The sequence below is a fragment of the Podarcis tiliguerta genome (assembly GCF_965153285.1).
Source record: "Podarcis tiliguerta genome assembly, chromosome: 3".
Lineage (NCBI taxonomy): Eukaryota > Metazoa > Chordata > Lepidosauria > Squamata > Lacertidae > Podarcis > Podarcis tiliguerta.
The window spans coordinates 118,872,902-118,890,457 of record NC_139536.1 but is presented as its reverse complement, the minus strand read 5'-3'; the positions used below and the strand labels follow the sequence as shown (position 1 = coordinate 118,890,457).

The following is a 17,556-nucleotide window of genomic DNA, read 5'->3' as shown; positions in this document are numbered from 1 at the left end:
CTCAGACCCAAATCAAAGCGCAGGACAGACAGATTATATTTGGATTTCCAGAGATTTGTCATCAAGAGCAATAAAATCAGAAATTCTTCCGAGAACTCTCTCAGATCATAATGTGATAACAATGGAGTTGAAAGGAAAGGAAGAGACCTCATTCAGATGGAGACTGAACGATGGACTGTTGGACAATAAAGTAATATTGGGGAATGTGCAAAAGACATTAACAGACTATTTTGAATTAAATCTAAATAAAGGAGTGGACCTGAATGTAGTATGGCATGCATCGAAAGCTGTAATAAGAGGCTTTTTAATACAGCAGAACTCAATCCAAAGAAGATTAAGAGAGAGAGAAAAGGAAGAGATATTAAAACAGATAATACACAATGAAAAGAAATTGGCTTCCATTCGATAAAGCTACTCTCAGTAAGTCTAAGCAGACTGGAGCTATGAGCAGCAATTGAGTTTCGGCTATCCAAAAAGAAAGAAAAACACTAAAAAGAATTAAAATGATGGCAGGAAAAATGCCAAAATAAGAGATTGTTCTCAAAAATCTCCAACAGAAAAAACACACACCCTTTTTCTGCCTAGCTACTTTGGAATGTGATGGAAAGAGGAGGGGGGATAATATTCCCTGAATTTAGAAGAACAAAAGATGAAAAGCTTTGCACAGGAAGCCTTGTGAAAACTGGTGTGGGGGGGTCTGCTATTAAAAATCAGGCTTTAAAAATTCTTTTAAAAATCTGAAATTACATACCTGGAACAAAATATATTCCTCCCTGGGCCCATAACCCTTCTTGGATTTTTTAGCAATTGGTTAATAAAAGAATTCCCTAAGATGCCTGGATCCAGGTTTGGGGCAAGTACTCTTTGGTGAGAGAGCCCCAGCAGTGATTCAAAATCACAAAACATGCAGCAAAGTAAAGTGTGGAAATATAGGCTATTAGACCTTTAAAATATCCTGTTTTATGTCATTTCCAAAGCTCTCCACTTCCCTTAGCATAGAAAGAGACCACACATTTGGTAAGTTAAAAATGGTTTACTTACAAACACATCATAGATCAGATTCATTGCCTTTTCCATACAGCAGTAAAAGTTCCTAAATTATTTGTATAGAAGCACAAAGGTGCGTTTCTTAAGCCATGCCTTCTAAGCTTGGAGCATTTAGCTTAGACATCCTTACTGGAAGCTTCACCTGATGGGAAGAAGCGAGAATGAAAAGTTTGGTAACTCTTCCTTCCAAGGCGAGGGAGTGCAACCTAGATAAGCCTGGATATCTAACTCTATGGCCATAAACCCTTCATAAGTTAAGTGTCTTGGCTGTACAGTTAACAATGTATTTTCATCTTTTTGAAATATTTGTTATAATCTTATTGCTAAAATGTTGCTGCTGTATAAAATCAATTTAAATGTTTTCTCAGAGTCAGTGAATCAGACAATCAGACTATAAACTTGTAAAGACTTGCTTTAGCCTCCAGGATGGTTTTGTTTTGACCAGTCAGAAATTTGTTTTTAAAAAGCAACAGCCAAACTGTCATTCATGAGCTATAACACACTCAAGTTTTAAATTTGAGGCAAAACATTTCATATGGAGCAGAAATACTTTAATTGCTGCATCCTAGTGAGCACAATTGTTTAAAGTAAAGTGGTGCCTCGCAAGACGAAAAGAATCCGTTCCGTGAGTCTCTTCGTCTAGCGGTTTTTTCGTCTTGCGAAGCAAGCCCATTAGCAGATTAGCGGATTAGCGCTATTAGCGGTTTAGCGGCTATTAAAGGCTATTAAAGGCTTAAGGGATTAGCGGATTAGCTGCTAAAAGGCTATTAGCAGCTTAGTGCCTTAGAAAAAGGGGGTGGGGAGCGGGGAAAAAAACCCAGGAATCGCAAGACATTTTCGTCTTGCGAAGCAAGCCCATAGAGAAATTTGTCCTGCGAAGCACCTCCAAAACGGAAAACCCTTTCGTCTAGCGGGTTTTCCGTCTTGCGAGGCATTCGTCTTGCGGGGCACCACTGTAATTGCAGCAAGTTTTTTCTGATACAGTAATCAGTGCAAAGCAAATGGCTCACATGAAGATGTTTCATTTCAAAAAACTACAGTGCCGCCAGAGAAATCTGTAACATTTGGTAAATCAGATCGAAGAATAACAAATAATGGGTGGCTTTTTGGCAGGTGCTGCTGGTGCCAGAGGAATCACTGGATTACATGGTTTGCCAAGTACCAAGGGCTTTCCAGGATCACCAGGTATGTTCACATTTTGTTGATGGTTAATGAGGTTGGCTATCTTACATTGTAAGTTCATTAGGGAATCTGTCTAAACATTTCAGCTTTCTGCACAGAATGCATAGGATAGTTTAAAATGAACATTGCTGAGATGCCCATTTCTGGGTCGGAAAAAGTGATACTAATTTATCTAAGTTTTTGCACAACAGGTCCAGATGGATATGGCCCCCCAGGTTTCCCAGGTATTTGGGGTGACAAAGGTACCGTGGGAGAGCCAAGCCCAATTGAAGGCAGCAGAGGAGCTCCTGGTCTGAAAGGAGAAAGAGGAGATCTAGGTCAGTCTGTTGTTCAATGGTTTTATACATGGCACCACCAATTAGCAAAATATATTTAACAAATTATAGGTTTCATTTAAGAAAGTACTCTCATGGCAAATTGGTGTGTGAAAAGGGTAGAGGCACATGAAAGTCAGAATGTGTGGCTCTCTGCCTGGCTGGTGGAATCCAAAGAAAGCAGAGCAGTACGTTTGGCACCAGCTTGGCTGCAGGAGTTGCCAGAAGGAGGCGCACCAGGGCCCCCTCATCCGCCTTAGGGATTCCACTCCAGGAGAAGGGGGGGAGGGCAGAGCAAAGTAAAGAGCAAGGAGTAGGAATGCAAAGGGATAAAAATGCTCCCTAACAACTGATTTAAAACTGAATGCTCAATTTATCCCTGTAATCTGAAAATGTGAACTCTTGAATTTTAAATATCTTTATAATATGAATTTATACTTATCAAAGAAAATATTGTTAACAAGATTGGTAAGATTTGTAATCCTACATCACTTGCTACCATTATATTATTTGGCATCCCACAAAGTTACATGCAGGTTCTGCTTTCTGAACATAAGGCATTCCCAGGAAATTGTTAGGCAAGCGTTCACAGAGCAAGCTGATGATTTCCATTATTTCCTAAAGGGAACACTTCTAATCTGTGATTTGTCTGATATCTCTCTTTCACTGCATTGTTTCTGCCCACACAGCTGCTGCCGACCAGCAAAATACCAATGAGTAAGGGAGCAGGCAAACTCTGTCTGTTCAAGTATCTGAATCAGGCATTTGTGTAGCGATGCTTAGGTATAATTTTTTGTGTTTGGATAGCTCTTAGTGTTTTGGATAAAGAGTGTTCTGATAGCAACACCTGCATGTATAGTAATCTCATGTGGAAGAAACAATATGCTTTGGTGAAACTTAATTCCCCCCCCCCCTTTTTTTATTAAATACTTTATTTATACTTATGTGTCATACAAATAAACAATAAATAAAATGAACATATAATACCAAACCAGAAAAAATACAAAGCAAAAAAGACACACAATCATGATAACAAAAACTGCAGACAAGAATATAGGTGAAACTTACGGTAATTTCTTGTGATGGGAAGCAACCATAATGACAGTATTGTTAAAAACAAACAACATATTCTCAAAATTTTTGAAAATATTTAACAAAGGGTGCGCTTCAGCTTTCCTGTGCATCAATCTCCAGGAGTAACTATTTGATTTCTGACTGGCAGGACAGAGAGGCTCACCCGGGAGCCCTGGACCTGAGGGAAGACCAGGCCTTCCTGGAGTTTCAAACATATCTGGAGCACCTGGTGATGTGGGATCACCAGGTTTGGATGGTGTGCCAGGTAAACACAACCCCACTACTTTCAGTTGATACAGAGATCTTTTAGATTTATCTTGATATTTTGATACTACTGCCTTAGTTTTGCCACCAAGTGTTCCCTTGGCAAAAATGAATCTTTTTCTTTTTGTCTTTTAGCATTGTTGTGGCTTCAACATTAGGTCTCTACTAAGCACTATGCTTTTCCTGTGCTGGGGGGCACCCACTGTTGGCTAAAGCAGGGTTTGTTTAGGAGTTTGCTACCTTTAGACAGTTTGGGCTTGCTGATCGGAAGGTCAGCAGTTCGAATCTGCGGAATGAAGTGAATTCCTGTTGCTCTGTCCCAGCTCCTGTCAACTTAGCAGTTCAAAAGCACACCAGTGCAAGTAGATAAATAGGTACTGCTGCGGTGGGAAGGTAAACGACGTTTCCGTGTGCTCTGGCTTCCGTTTATGGTGCTCCGTTGTGCCAGAAGTGGTTTAGTCATGCTGGCCACATGTCCCAGAAAGTCATCTGTTGATAAATGCTGGCTCCCTCGGCCTGAAGCGAGATGATTGCCACACCCTATAGTCACCTTTGACTGGACTTAACCGTCCAGGGATCCTTTACCTTTATCTTTTACCTTAAGCGGTTTGTGTATCTCTTGTGGAGTTTCATATGAGGTAATGTGTTTTCTTTTGACAGGGCTCCCTAGCCCCCTCACATGTAATGCTACTGCTTCTAAGCTAACTATTCCTGCTTCTCTGGTTTGTAAGGTGTTTCCTTGCCATCCCACCTGGGCCGCTCTGTGTCTCTTGCCTTAGTGTTCGTTGGGTCTAGTGGGTTGCACTAACAGAGTATGGTGGGGAGGGGAGAGAGAGAGATCAGAGTTAGAAATGGAGGTGGAAGAGTTGGGTAGAATTGTAGCATTGGAAGCTACCCCAAGGAAAAGCTTTTTGTCTGGAAAAGTGATGTAAACTGCTCTCCAACCATCAGAAATGCCATTTCACAGCTTACTCATCTTTTCCTCTTACTTATTGACACGGATGCTGCAGGTAGACTGCACCTTCAATTTAATTCACCTCTACATTAACTTGCTACAATCAGGAGAAGACAGGCCCCCAAAGATGTTGCCTATGTGGTCTTTCAGTCCCAAGTTTTAATCTTTGTGTATATATTGTAGGCTACCCAGGACCACCAGGACCACCAGGAATAGCTGCTCCATCTGGAAGCAAAGGAGAAGTGGGGCAGATCGGCATAATTGGAGAAGATGGTTCAAAAGGACTTAGAGGAGACCATGGCGCAGATGGGAGACCTGGAATTCCAGGGTTCCCTGGGGCAAAAGGTATGATGGAAAAACCTAGTATAAAGAGCAGCTACCAAAACAGATTAAGCAGGCATGCAGTAACACCATACCATTGTTTTGCCTTGAAGGATATAAAGGGGAACAAGGAGTCATGGGTTTTGTTGGCATATTGGGAACGCCTGGTGACTTTGGCCCCACTGGACCCAAAGGAGACCGAGGATTTCCTGGTGAGTAACTATTTCTACTATGCCAGTTCATGCAGTGTTTATAAATCTTCAAAAGCTACTGCATTTTATAGACCAAAACACACCGCAGACCACTGGGCTTTCAGAGGGGCTTTCACCCCACCCCACATTTCTACTCCAAATCTCAGCAGAAGTTTGAAGGTGAAACATGAGAGGGGCATTTGAAAGCCTTGAGCCAGATGCACCCTTTCCACAATCAGCTGATCAGCGGGTGGGAGTGCACCTTCAAATGCTTCTTCTTCCAACCTCCTCAGGTTTATTTTTTATATAGCTATTTGCGTGACGAGTCCCCCCCCCCCCCATTATTATGGGCTAAATAAGGCCACAACTTTGTTGGTTACAGGTGATGAGCGGTATTGGCTTAGGCATTGGTCCTAACCGACTATATCTGGCTTCAGCCCGTCCGCTTGAAGTCCAGGAAGGGTTACCACCAGAAGGGGGAGTCCTGCTGATGCACATCAACTAGGAACTCCCCCGGGGTCACCGCTCGGAGGTGTGCCTTAGGCCCTCACCTCCATAGGCTTCAGACAGGGCCACGCCCCCCGGAATCCTTTATCGGACCACCCTTCAATATGTGGGGCAGGTGATGGCGCTTCCTCCCCTCTTCCATCTACATAACAATACCAATACCAATGCCTAACTGCCAATGCCAAGAAAGTTGTGACCATTTGCTACGACGTAGGCAAAAAACCAAGTGGCCAGTGCCAATTTGCCAAGTGGAAAAAATTCCTACCAGGCCCCTCAACGGTGGCCAACCAAGGTCCATAGCAAGGTCAAGGAACGAAACCTTAAAGGGCGGGAGGGTGGGAAACAGGAGCAACTGAAGGCTGCAAAATCAAGGTACAAGGCAACTTACAGCATTCGAAACCAACATTATAAATACAAAGTAATAAAAACAAACAAGTTAGAAACAATAATAAAAATACATCAAAACACATTTGGAACCAGAAATTAAAACAGCTTGGCCTGACAGCAACAAAGTAATCAGCATTGTTTGAAGAAGAAATGCCTTTCCATCCAGCTGATGGAAGACAGGTTGGAGCATTGAAGGTGCACCTTGCTGCTTCAGAAGAACAACTGGGAGCTTTCGGTTGCACCTTTGAAGTCCCGCCCCTTTCTGTCCCCCACCTGATGCCTTCTATGATGTCAGCTAAGGGGCAGGTGGGTGGGGCTTCCTGAAAACTGTTTCACGGGCCAAATGGGGAGGCCTGGTGGGTCATGTTAGATCTGCTGGAGGTCTATGAAGAGTGAGTGAGGGAAAAGGGAAAGGAGGTTTTGAGGTGAGACAGCCAAGGCAGAAGACCAGAGTACAGCAAGGGGTGGGGGAGAGAGAGATCAGGTCTTCCCAAGAAAGGGAGACATGGTCAAGCTTGGAATGAAAGAATGAGGGAGGGAGGGAGCGAGCGAGCGAGCGAGCGAGCGAGGATAAATCCCCAGATGACAGGCTGGAATGACAGAGTTAGGGACAAAAAGAAGGGACAAATGAAGCAGCAGCTGTCAAGGAGCTAGGAGTGTCAGGATGATGCAGAAGGAGATAAGTGGGCTGCCCTGTGAAGCTAAGGAAAGAGTAGGAGAAGGGCTTCCCTTGGAAGAGCTGAGACAGAGGGGGAGAAAAAGGATTGCCAGTAGATGGACTTGCCAGAGAGGAGCAGGGAGTCACTTATTTCTGCGGGGCTCAGGTGTGATGTAGTGCAACAGCAAGTGATAGTGAAGAAAAGAAAGAGAAGAGGGGAGGAAGGTTCCTGTCTAGGGAATTGAGGTCTTTGGGGGATTTGAAAGATCCCTGGTTGCTAAGGCGAGAGGCAACTGTTTGAATGCCTGACATCAAGGGAGGGTGATGGTTGTTAATGATAAAAATGAAAACAAAGCAAACACTAAAAAAAACAATTTTGCAGTCTCAGGGTGAGGATGTCTATGTAACTGGTTTACAAAGTCCTTCCCTTCCTGGTCTAGTAAAGGTAAAGGGACCCCTAACCATTAGGTCCAGTCGTGGCTGACTCCGGGGTTGCGGCACTCATCTCGCTTTATTGGATGAAGGAGCCGGCGTACAGCTTCTGGGTCATGTGGCCAGCATGACTAAGCTGCTTCTGGCGAACCAGAGCAGCGCACGGAAACGCCATTTACCTTCCTGCCGGAGTGGTACCTATTTATCTACTTGTACTCTGACGTGCTTTCAAACTGCTAGGTTGGCAGGAGCAGGGACCAAGCAACGGGAGCTCACCCCGTTGCGGGGGTTCGAACCACCAACCTTCTGATCAGCAGGTCCTAGGCTCTGTGGTTTAACCCACAGCGCCACCCGCATCCCTTTCCTGGTCTAATAGGAATAAAAAATAGTAACTGTGATGTCAGCCATGGATCAATTCTAACCTGGGGCCTTAATTTTACAATTTAACAAACAGTCAAAGAAGGGGTACAGGAAGCTAGGGATTGAGTTAGGAGATGGTAGGCTCACCAGAGAGGTTCCACATAGTCTACCAATGTCACCTTGTTCTGCTCTTCCCACCAGAGATTCACATTGGCATGAAGGAGCCACAGGGCCAGAGGAATCAAGCTCTCCATTGGCAGGAGGCAACAGAGGGTTTGGACACAGCATAATGACCAGTGCTCTCCTGGGAGGAGAGATCCCACTGCTCTGCCACTGTGTGCTTTTCCTCTGGGCCAGTTTTTAACATAGATCAGAATCTATGTCAGGTTTCCTCAAACTCGGCCCTCCAGATGTTTTTGGCCTACAACTCCCTTGATCCCTAGGTAGCAGGACCAGTGGTCAGGGATGATGGGAACTGTAGTCTCAAAACATCTGGAGGGCCAAGTTTGAGGAAATCTGACTGTTATGTACTGAGTTGAATAGGATCCAAACTGCAGCAGTCTGATTGGTCCTAGAACAATAGGATCCAAATTGCAGCAGTCTGATTGGTCCTAGAACAATAGGATTCAGAATGCAGCAGTCGGATTGGTCCTAGGACAATGCAGCAGTATGATTGGTTGGCAGGAACCAACCAATCATGCTCCAGATATAAGTGAATCCACAACCTGATTGGCTTACAGTAGAATTCCAGAATTAGCCAATCATGTGCAGCCTATTGTGTAAATAATGTATATAAAGCAGATACTTTGAGGGGGCATTCATTCCTCCTCACCACTATGAGCTGAATAAAGAGCATGAAATCACTTTGCGACTCTGAGTATATTTCACTGGCGACGAGGATGGGATCCCGCTGAGCTGACTGCCACACACAGCACCGCAGCACCGCCACCTGCCGCACCGCTGCCTCGCACCGTGTATCCAGGCTTCAGCTCCGGGACACAAGGAACTCAGAATGGCAACCGACAGCAGCTTCTCGCCGTTCAACCCAGCATCTGGAGACTGGGAAGCGTATGCCTCCCGTTTCACCTTCCTCCTAGAAGCCAAAGGGGTCACCGATGAAGAAGACGCCAAGAAGAGGGCGATATTCTTCAGCGTCTGCGGAGAGGAGACGTTTGAAATCGCCCGGGCTCTCCTTGCGCCTGAAGACGTCGCTACAGTTCCATACAAAACAATAATGGAACAGCTGAAGGGGCACTTTTCGCCACAGCCCTCAGTGGTGGCTCGTCGAAATGCCTTCTACGCAAAGCGGCAAGCCCCCGGGGAAACCATAACTGGGTTTGTGACCTCTCTCCGCCAAGCCGCCCGGTTCTGCAACTTCTCAGAGCTGGAGAACATGCTTCGGGACCGCCTCGTCGGTGGCCTGGAGGATGAGAAGCTGCAACGACGCCTCTACGCTAAGAAGGACCTAACGTTCCAGGTCGCTCTGGAGGAGGCCCTGGCAACGGAAGCTGCCAAGAGGTCAACGCAAGAGGCACGGCCGAGACTGCCACCCCAACCGAGGGTCCACCACGAAGACCTCACCGACGACTCAGGATCTGACAGGGAGGAGGTGCACCGAGTACAGCAGCGCACTCAAGCAGCCCACATACCACAGCTGCCTCGACGAGAAGGAGGGAACTGCGCAAGCTGCGGGGAAAGTCACGAGAGGAGGACCTGCCGTTTCCGCAACGCAGAGTGCAGGCAGTGCAGAAAATTGGGACACATCGCCCGGGTGTGTCGAGCTCGGTCCACCCGGCGCCAGGCATCAGATGACCAATCCAAGAGCCCCAGGTCCCGGGGCCCAACGCACCAAGGCAACTCAACGGAGCTCACGGACTTCCAGGTATACCAGTTGCCCCACCCCAACGTAGAGAAAATTTATGTAGAGGTACAGATAGAGGGCGCCCCATGCCGCATGGAGCTGGACACGGGTTCAACTCTATCCATAATCTCGGCAAAGACTTTAAGGAAACTGTGTCCTACAGGGGGTCCCAAACTCAGGCCGGCCCCATTCACCCTCCGGGACTTCCAGAAACGTAAGGTCCCCACAATGGGGGTGGGGACCTTCAGGGTGCAATACCGAGGGCGGACGCGGCAACTGGACTTGCTTGTGGTCAAGGGCCCCTACATTAGCTTACTGGGATTGGCATGGTTTGGACCACTGGGGCTAGCCATCACCGGGGTGAACCACACTACCTTACAAGTGGACATGGACGCCATATGCAAGGAATTTCCAGGAGTTTTCGATGGGAAATTGGGACAGTATACGGGCCCCCCCATTGCGCTACAGCTTGACCCCGCTGTACGACCGGTCAGGCTCAAGGCCCGCCGGGTCCCGTTCGCCCTGAAACCCCGTATAGATGAGGAATTGGACCGGCTCGTGGAGCAAGGAGTGCTGGAGCCGGTGCCTAATGCCCCCTGGGAAACCCCAATCGTCACACCTGTCAAGCCCAATGGTTCGGTCCGCATCTGCGCAGACTACAAATGCACCATAAACAAGGCCCTCACGGCCCATGCATACCCAGTGCCAGTGGTCAGCCATGTCCTTGCCACCCTGGCTGGGTCGAAAATTTTTGGCAAGCTGGACTTAGCCCAAGCATATCAACAGCTGCCAGTAGATGAGGCCACAGCAGAGGCACAGACGATTGTGACGCACAGAGGAGCCTTCAGGGTAAAGCGGCTGCAATTCGGTGTCAGTGTGGCACCAGGCATATTCCAGAATCTAATGGACTCGCTCCTTAAAGGGATTCCTGGCGTCACCCCCTTCTTCGATGATGTGTTGATTGCCGGGCCCACACCAGAGGAGTTTGAGGACCGCCTCCGCACCGTTCTGCACCGTTTCCAGACGGCGGGTCTCAAGGTGAAGCGGGAAAAATGCCTACTAGGAGTGCCTCAGGTGGACTTTCTGGGATTTATGGTGGACGCAGAAGGGGTCCACCCGACTGGGGACAAGGTACGGGCCATTTGTGATGCCCCAGCGCCCAAGAGCAAGACTGAACTTCAGGCCTTCTTGGGACTATTGAACTTTTACCATTCCTTCCTTCCCCACAAGGCGGCGGTAGCGGAGCCCCTACACAGACTTTTGGACAAGCGGGCCCCTTGGGTGTGGGGCCAGCGCCAGGAGGCTGCATTCCAGGCAGTCAAGGACTTGCTTGTCTCAAACTCAGTCTTGGCACACTTCGACGAGAGGCTGCCGGTGGTGCTAGCATGCGACGCCTCACCCTATGGCATTGGCGCTGTCCTGGGACACCAACTCCCGGATGGAAGAGAGGTACCGGTAGCATACTTTTCCCAGACACTCAACGCAACCGAGCGGAACTACTCACAAATAGACAAGGAGGGGCTGGCAATTGTGAAGGGAGTAAAAAAATTCCATGATTTCTTGTACGGGCGGCCCTTCACCGTGGTGACTGACCACAAACCGTTGCTTGGCTTGTTCGCCCCCGAAAAGCAGACCCCCCAAGTGCTGTCTCCTCGCGTCCTCAGGTGGTCAATTTTCCTTGCCAGCTACCAGTATGCACTGATTCACCGACCTGGGAAGGCAATGGGCCATGCAGACGCCCTCAGCAGGCTACCACTACCGGAAACAGGCCCCGACCCAGCACCCGCACAAGAGGTTATGAGCCTGGAGCTGCTTCCCGACCGCCCCATTCAGGCACAAGAAGTTGCACACCATTCCAAGAAAGACAGGGTCATCTCCCGGGTCCTGGACTGGGTGTGGAGGGGATGGCCCAGCAGCAGCCCCGGGCCAGAATTCGCTGGCTACACAACCCGCAAACATGAGCTGTCAGCCCACAAGGGGTGCCTGTTATGGGGAAGCAGGGTCGTGGTTCCCCAGCCCCTCCGCAAAAGGGTCCTCACAGCCCTACACGAGACACACCCAGGGGTAGTAAGAATGAAGGCCCTGGCCAGGAGTTATGTGTGGTGGCCGGGGATCGACGGAGAGATAGAGGCCTGGGTCAAACACTGCCAGGCCTGTCAAGAATCCCGCCCAGATCCCCCAAGGGCCCCAGTACAGTCCTGGGAGTCCGCCCGAGCACCATGGTCACGCCTGCATGTGGACTTCGCCGGCCCCTTTCAGGGGAAAACATTCTTCATAGTGGTGGACTCCTACACCAAATGGCTGGAAGTTGCACTGGTACCGTCCACTTCTACATCCGCAGCCATCCGTGTACTACGCAAGCTGTTTGCAACCCATGGGCTCCCTGACACTCTCGTCTCAGACAACGGGACTGCATTTACGTCAGAAGAATTCCAAACCTTCACAGCGCAGAACGCCATCCGCCACATCCGTTCGGCGCCATTCCACCCTGCCACCAATGGCCAAGCAGAACGCATGGTGCGGACCACCAAGGACACCCTTCGCCGCATGACGCAAGGGGACTGGGAGTACCGCCTTGCCACATTCCTCCTAGCACAGCACAGCACCCCCAGCTCAACGACTGGCCGGAGCCCCGCTGAACTACTAATGGGTCGGCGCCTTGCAATCAGATTGGATCGCCTTCACCCCGATAGAGCTCAGGATGAGGTAGTGGTGGGGGAAGGCAGGAACCCCCGGACCTTCAAGGCCCAGGACCCAGTGTACGCAAAGAATTTTGGGGCAGGCCCAGCATGGGTTCCCGCCACAGTCACCAGGGTCACTGGCCCCGTGTCATACGAGGTGCTAACGGATGGGGGGCAATGCTGGCGCCGCCACTGCGACCAGATACGCCGACGATTCCCGGGAGAAAACCAGGAGGAGGAAAGGTCAGAGGAGTCCCAAGGGAACAGAGGGGCAGGGAGGCCCATAGAGCAGGAGGGGCCAGCAGGAGAGGCAGAATCAGTAAATACAGAGAGAACCCGCGAGGCCGAAAGGACACCGGAACCAGAACCACGACTGAGCGAGCCGGTTGCGCCAGACCAAACAGGCCCATCACAGCCAGCATCCTTGGAACACGAGCCAGAACCTGAACCCCGGACCAGGGAACACCACAGGCCGCAACGCACACGTAGGCCACCGGCGTACCTCGAGGACTATGAATGCGACCTCCCGGGCAGGACTGGAACTTAGAGGGGAGGGGTGTTATGTACTGAGTTGAATAGGATCCAAACTGCAGCAGTCTGATTGGTCCTAGAACAATAGGATCCAAATTGCAGCAGTCTGATTGGTCCTAGAACAATAGGATTCAGAATGCAGCAGTCGGATTGGTCCTAGGACAATGCAGCAGTATGATTGGTTGGCAGGAACCAACCAATCATGCTCCAGATATAAGTGAATCCACAACCTGATTGGCTTACAGTAGAATTCCAGAATTAGCCAATCATGTGCAGCCTATTGTGTAAATAATGTATATAAAGCAGATACTTTGAGGGGGCATTCATTCCTCCTCACCACTATGAGCTGAATAAAGAGCATGAAATCACTTTGCGACTCTGAGTATATTTCACTGACATAGATTCTGGTTTAAAGGCCTCCTACTTACTCTGCTGAACTCCATGTCCAAGTCTGCCATGACACCACCACTGCTTCTAACCAGTGTTAGAAACTGAGATATGAAAGCTAGGAGCTAAATGGCACTTTAAACCTGAGGTATGGGCACAAATACAGAATGTCTAGGCACACTTTTTATAACAAGAATACAAAGCTGAAAATGAATGAAATGCAGTTAAAGTATTATTTCATTTTTCACATGGTCTAGTGAGTCCTTCCCCTGCCCACCCCCTAATATTCTTCAGCAGAGGGTCTCTCTCTTCTCCAATCTTCAGAGAGTAGCTGGAAGTGACGAGGCCGAAAAAGGTCCTCCTTTCCTTCCACTCTGCAGTTTTAATCTGAAATCTTAGGCACAGTACTGCACCCAGAGCTCAGAAACAGCCCACGCTGAAGAAATTCCCTGTCGCAAAATGCGCCTAGAACAATGGGGGTTTCAAACACTGCTTTCGAACATGAGCAATGAGTTCCTGGGTCAACTAACGAGAAAGAGCGCCCAAGGCAAGTGGCATATTCTGTCTGTTACTTTATTGTGCATTTTTAACTTTCAGGATTTCGGGGACCTCCAGGTTCCCCTGGACTGCCTCCTGCCCTTCCTAAACTGGTTTCAGAACAAGGGAGCCCAGGTGCTCCTGGAAACAGAGGGCTTCCTGGCACATTGGGTGAGATGGGTCCTCAAGGCCCACCAGGATCTCCAGGTAGGAACATGGATATGCAAAATGGCCTTAGTGAGTTAAGGCTGTTTTTCATGGCCCAATCCTGTTTTGCATATAACATTCCCCCCCAATAAATTGGAATTTTGATGAAGAAGGCTCATGGAGTAATTATCCAAATCAGGTCAGGGGCTCACAGAAATTTAGTTGGTGACTTTGGGGAACCTAACTGAAAACTCCCCATGAATGTACAACTCTGTACCAATACTTTTCATATTTCTGCCACTTTGGAGTCATTCCAGAAGTACCTCCCTGAGGGGGGGGGGGGGCATTATGTGATAACTGGCTGCTCATGACTCAAGCTTAGTGTTGATTTGCTGGCATGCCAAGCTTCGGAAATGATGCCCAGTACTTTCTGACCTGTCCTGCTGAGCTTTAGACAAATAAAACACATCCAATCTTTTCTTCTTTCTCCAGATCCCATTCTGGTACAGCTGTATCTCCTATCGCTGTCCCTGATAAGACTGAAATCTGTAGGCAATTCCACCCTCATTCCAAACATGTATGCCGTAATTGCAGTCAGAGGTATTTGCCATAGGTGCATTGCTCTTGTTGATGACCAAGAGGCCTGAATAGGATGGTTTCCTCTTCCTTCAAATATGTGCCTACTCCATCCTTATTCAACCATTTCTGCATGCAAGTCACTTTGCTCCTGACTTCTTCATAAAAACATGACTATCTGGGCTTCATATCTGCACATCTAGTATTCAGAGAGCTTGAATGGACTCTGTTCCTCATGAAAATCTTACAACGTGGTATGGATTATGATTCTTTTTAAATTTACTTTCAAGGTTCTAGAGGCCCCATGGGTAAACAAGGACTGCAAGGAAGAGGGGGAATACCTGCAGCTCCAGGCTTCAGAGGTGATCAAGGGAGAACAGGACTGCAGGGCCCAGGGGGCTTTGAAGGTAAATACTGGTCCTGGGTCCCCCCCCCCCTTTTCGCTCATTTGAAAATAAATTTACATCAACTAATTATATGAGTTTTTAGCACAATCTTATGCATGTTTACTCAGACGTTATTCCCAGGTAAGTGGCACTGGATCTCAGCCTTGATTGTTAACCAAATCTGCAAAAAAAATTTGCATATGAGGGGGAAACAGTCATTCTAAAAATAAAAAGTTTACTTTGTTAGTAGTTGTGCAGCAGGGCATCATTTTGGAAGAGGCGTTCCACCTTCTCTCCTAAACAAAAGGGGCCCCATTTTCAGTTTATAGCTTTAGAAGTACCTGGATTTAAGAATAAACCCCAAACAAATGCATTTCAGTTTATCCTACAGTGCCTGGCTCACAGTTCCCATTCCTAACCATTGGGGGCGCCCCTGTACCTCCCCGAAAAGGAAACACAAAGTGGTGAACCCCTTTGTTGTCAGCCTCATTTAGGGACAACTCCAGCATGGAAGACCACAATGCATGCAGTGAAGATCTTGTGCTTTGCAATAGAATTGGATAGGGTAACAGGGCAGAATGAAATCAAAATGTAATTTGTTGACATGGAGCTGTGGGAGATATAGCCCACCCACCCCCCGCCAAAACTGCCACACTTCAGTTCAAAGTTGTGGCAAGAGAGTAAGAGTCATTCTGTTACTGTTCCCCACTTAAACTCCTGGCATATGGAAAACTTGCAAGATGATAAGAGCTACTGACATGAGAATATTCAGCCACACAGCACCCAGCCCTACGGGCCAAAAGGGTAGAAGAGGACTACATGATGTCAGGTGACACTGAGGAGGGTTTATATGCACATAAAGCAAACACTTTTTATCATTGGATGTCAGAGCTGCTGTAAAAATGGCTTCATCTTAGTAGCTGTGAACACCTAACCTCTTCTCCTGGATTATTCAGCACTGAGCAGATGGAGGTTCCTATGGAATTCTTTCCATAAGCAGTGAAACCTTTAAGTCAGTTTCCTTCCTGCAACATTTAAGCTCCCTTTTCCTCTCCACAGGTGCAGCTGGTGACCCAGGTACTCCTGGGCTGCCAGGTATGCCCGGCCGCAGCATCAATATGGGATATCTTTTGGTGAAGCACAGCCAGGCGGATCAAGAGCCCATGTGTCCAGTGGGCATGAGCAAACTCTGGAGTGGATACAGCTTGCTCTACTTTGAAGGACAAGATAAGGCACACAATCAGGATCTAGGTATGCATTTATGAGCTGAGCATTCTTCACATGGTTTTGTAAAAACAAAAACAAACTGCATTTTAAACCTAACCAATAATTTTCAGGCAACTGATAGAAATTACATATGTGGATGAAGAAAAGCTATTTTGAGATGTTAGGTACAAGCAAAAATTTATCATACATAATACAGAGAGCGGAGAAAACCACAGATCTATCAGAGAGACTTGGCTTTTCTGTCCTATTCAGTTTAATAATTTGAGAAAGCAACATTCTTAGCACAAAGCCCAGTAGCATGTGTAAGTGCTTTCAACATGCCAGTAGTTTCAATCCCTTCTTAAATGCAAGTGGTATTATACTGTTTATACGGGTATAATGCTTCATTCTGGTTTTCAGTATGTTTTTATGACTTGTCCACACAATTTTTCTTGGACTAAAATAAAAATTCTTTCTTCTTAAAACAGCGGCAGATGTAATGGTTCAAGAAAGATAGGAGAAAAGAGAAAGGGCAACTATGTGGAATTCTTTTTTAGTCTGTGGTTTGCTGTTAGCTCTTCAACAGTCTTATCCCCAAAGAGGATCATCACCCTGTTTTCAAATAGCTAATTCCCTCCCCCCTTTGGGGTTTTGCTCTAAGAAAAATGCAGTCAAGAGGGAGCATCATCACTAGCATTCTAGCAAAGCACACTCAACTGCTAATACATCAGGATGGCACAATTGCATGGATGTGTCATTACAGCACTGGCAGAAGTTGCTAACAGAAAGCCATTGCACCATTCAGAAGAGGGCAGAAATGAGGGGCAAATGGAAATAGCTTGTCTGCATTTGTTGCTATTCTCATCCGCAGGTGCCATCTAATGGAGTGCAAATACGGATGTGCAACAGTCAGGCTGCAGAAACACTATGCATTCAAAGCACACCCTCTCCTTCAGTAATCCTGGGCATTATAGTTCACAATGCAACAAATCCCAGCACCTTTAACAAATTACAGTTCCTAGGATTATTTGGGAGGGGTGCTTTGAATGTGTGGGGTGTACCTAACCTAATGGAATTGCACCAACACCTGGCATAGCAGAAATGATCTTACCAGAATCACTCATAACACTCTTACTTCTTTAGAATCCAGAGACCAGAAAAGTATCATTAAAATCATGTGGCCAAGAACTTTGAAGTCTTTAGATATGGACTCAGAATAAAGTATCCAGAATTAGAGCACCAGAAACCAGTAGAATCCATTAGATCATAGTGATTTCAGAAGTGGTGAATTGAAAAATGTACTCTTTGAAACTGGGGTTTTGCTTAGCAATTAAAGTATTATGAAGGGCCTCCCCCAGCCTCTTAAGGTTTCTGTTGGCCTCTGTTCTAGTTGTAATGAACCTACCTGAGAGTTAAACTTTCAGAACAAATTACAGAGAGACACTAATGAAGGTTTTTGCTCTTCTGGAGAGAATCCAAGAGGTCCTGCAACTAATTAGAAACAAGTATTTTCTTGTTAGTATCTGCTCCAGAGCACGGAACATTTCAGAGC

General features: G+C 47.2%; 1 protein-coding gene across 2 annotated transcripts in view; it reads left to right on the top strand.

Moving 5' to 3' along the window:
• Nucleotides 1-17,556, top strand: part of COL4A2 (collagen type IV alpha 2 chain) — a 171,778-nt gene that overhangs the window by 147,466 nt on the left and 6,756 nt on the right. For both annotated transcript variants that reach the window (XM_083435542.1, XM_083435543.1), the window contains exons 39-46: nt 2,161-2,232; nt 2,421-2,546; nt 3,766-3,882; nt 5,020-5,181; nt 5,271-5,369; nt 13,750-13,896; nt 14,703-14,819; nt 15,858-16,049. In XM_083435542.1, the coding sequence (XP_083291668.1) occupies nt 2,161-2,232; nt 2,421-2,546; nt 3,766-3,882; nt 5,020-5,181; nt 5,271-5,369; nt 13,750-13,896; nt 14,703-14,819; nt 15,858-16,049 (1,032 nt within the window). The remainder of the gene's footprint in view (nt 1-2,160; nt 2,233-2,420; nt 2,547-3,765; nt 3,883-5,019; nt 5,182-5,270; nt 5,370-13,749; nt 13,897-14,702; nt 14,820-15,857; nt 16,050-17,556) is intronic.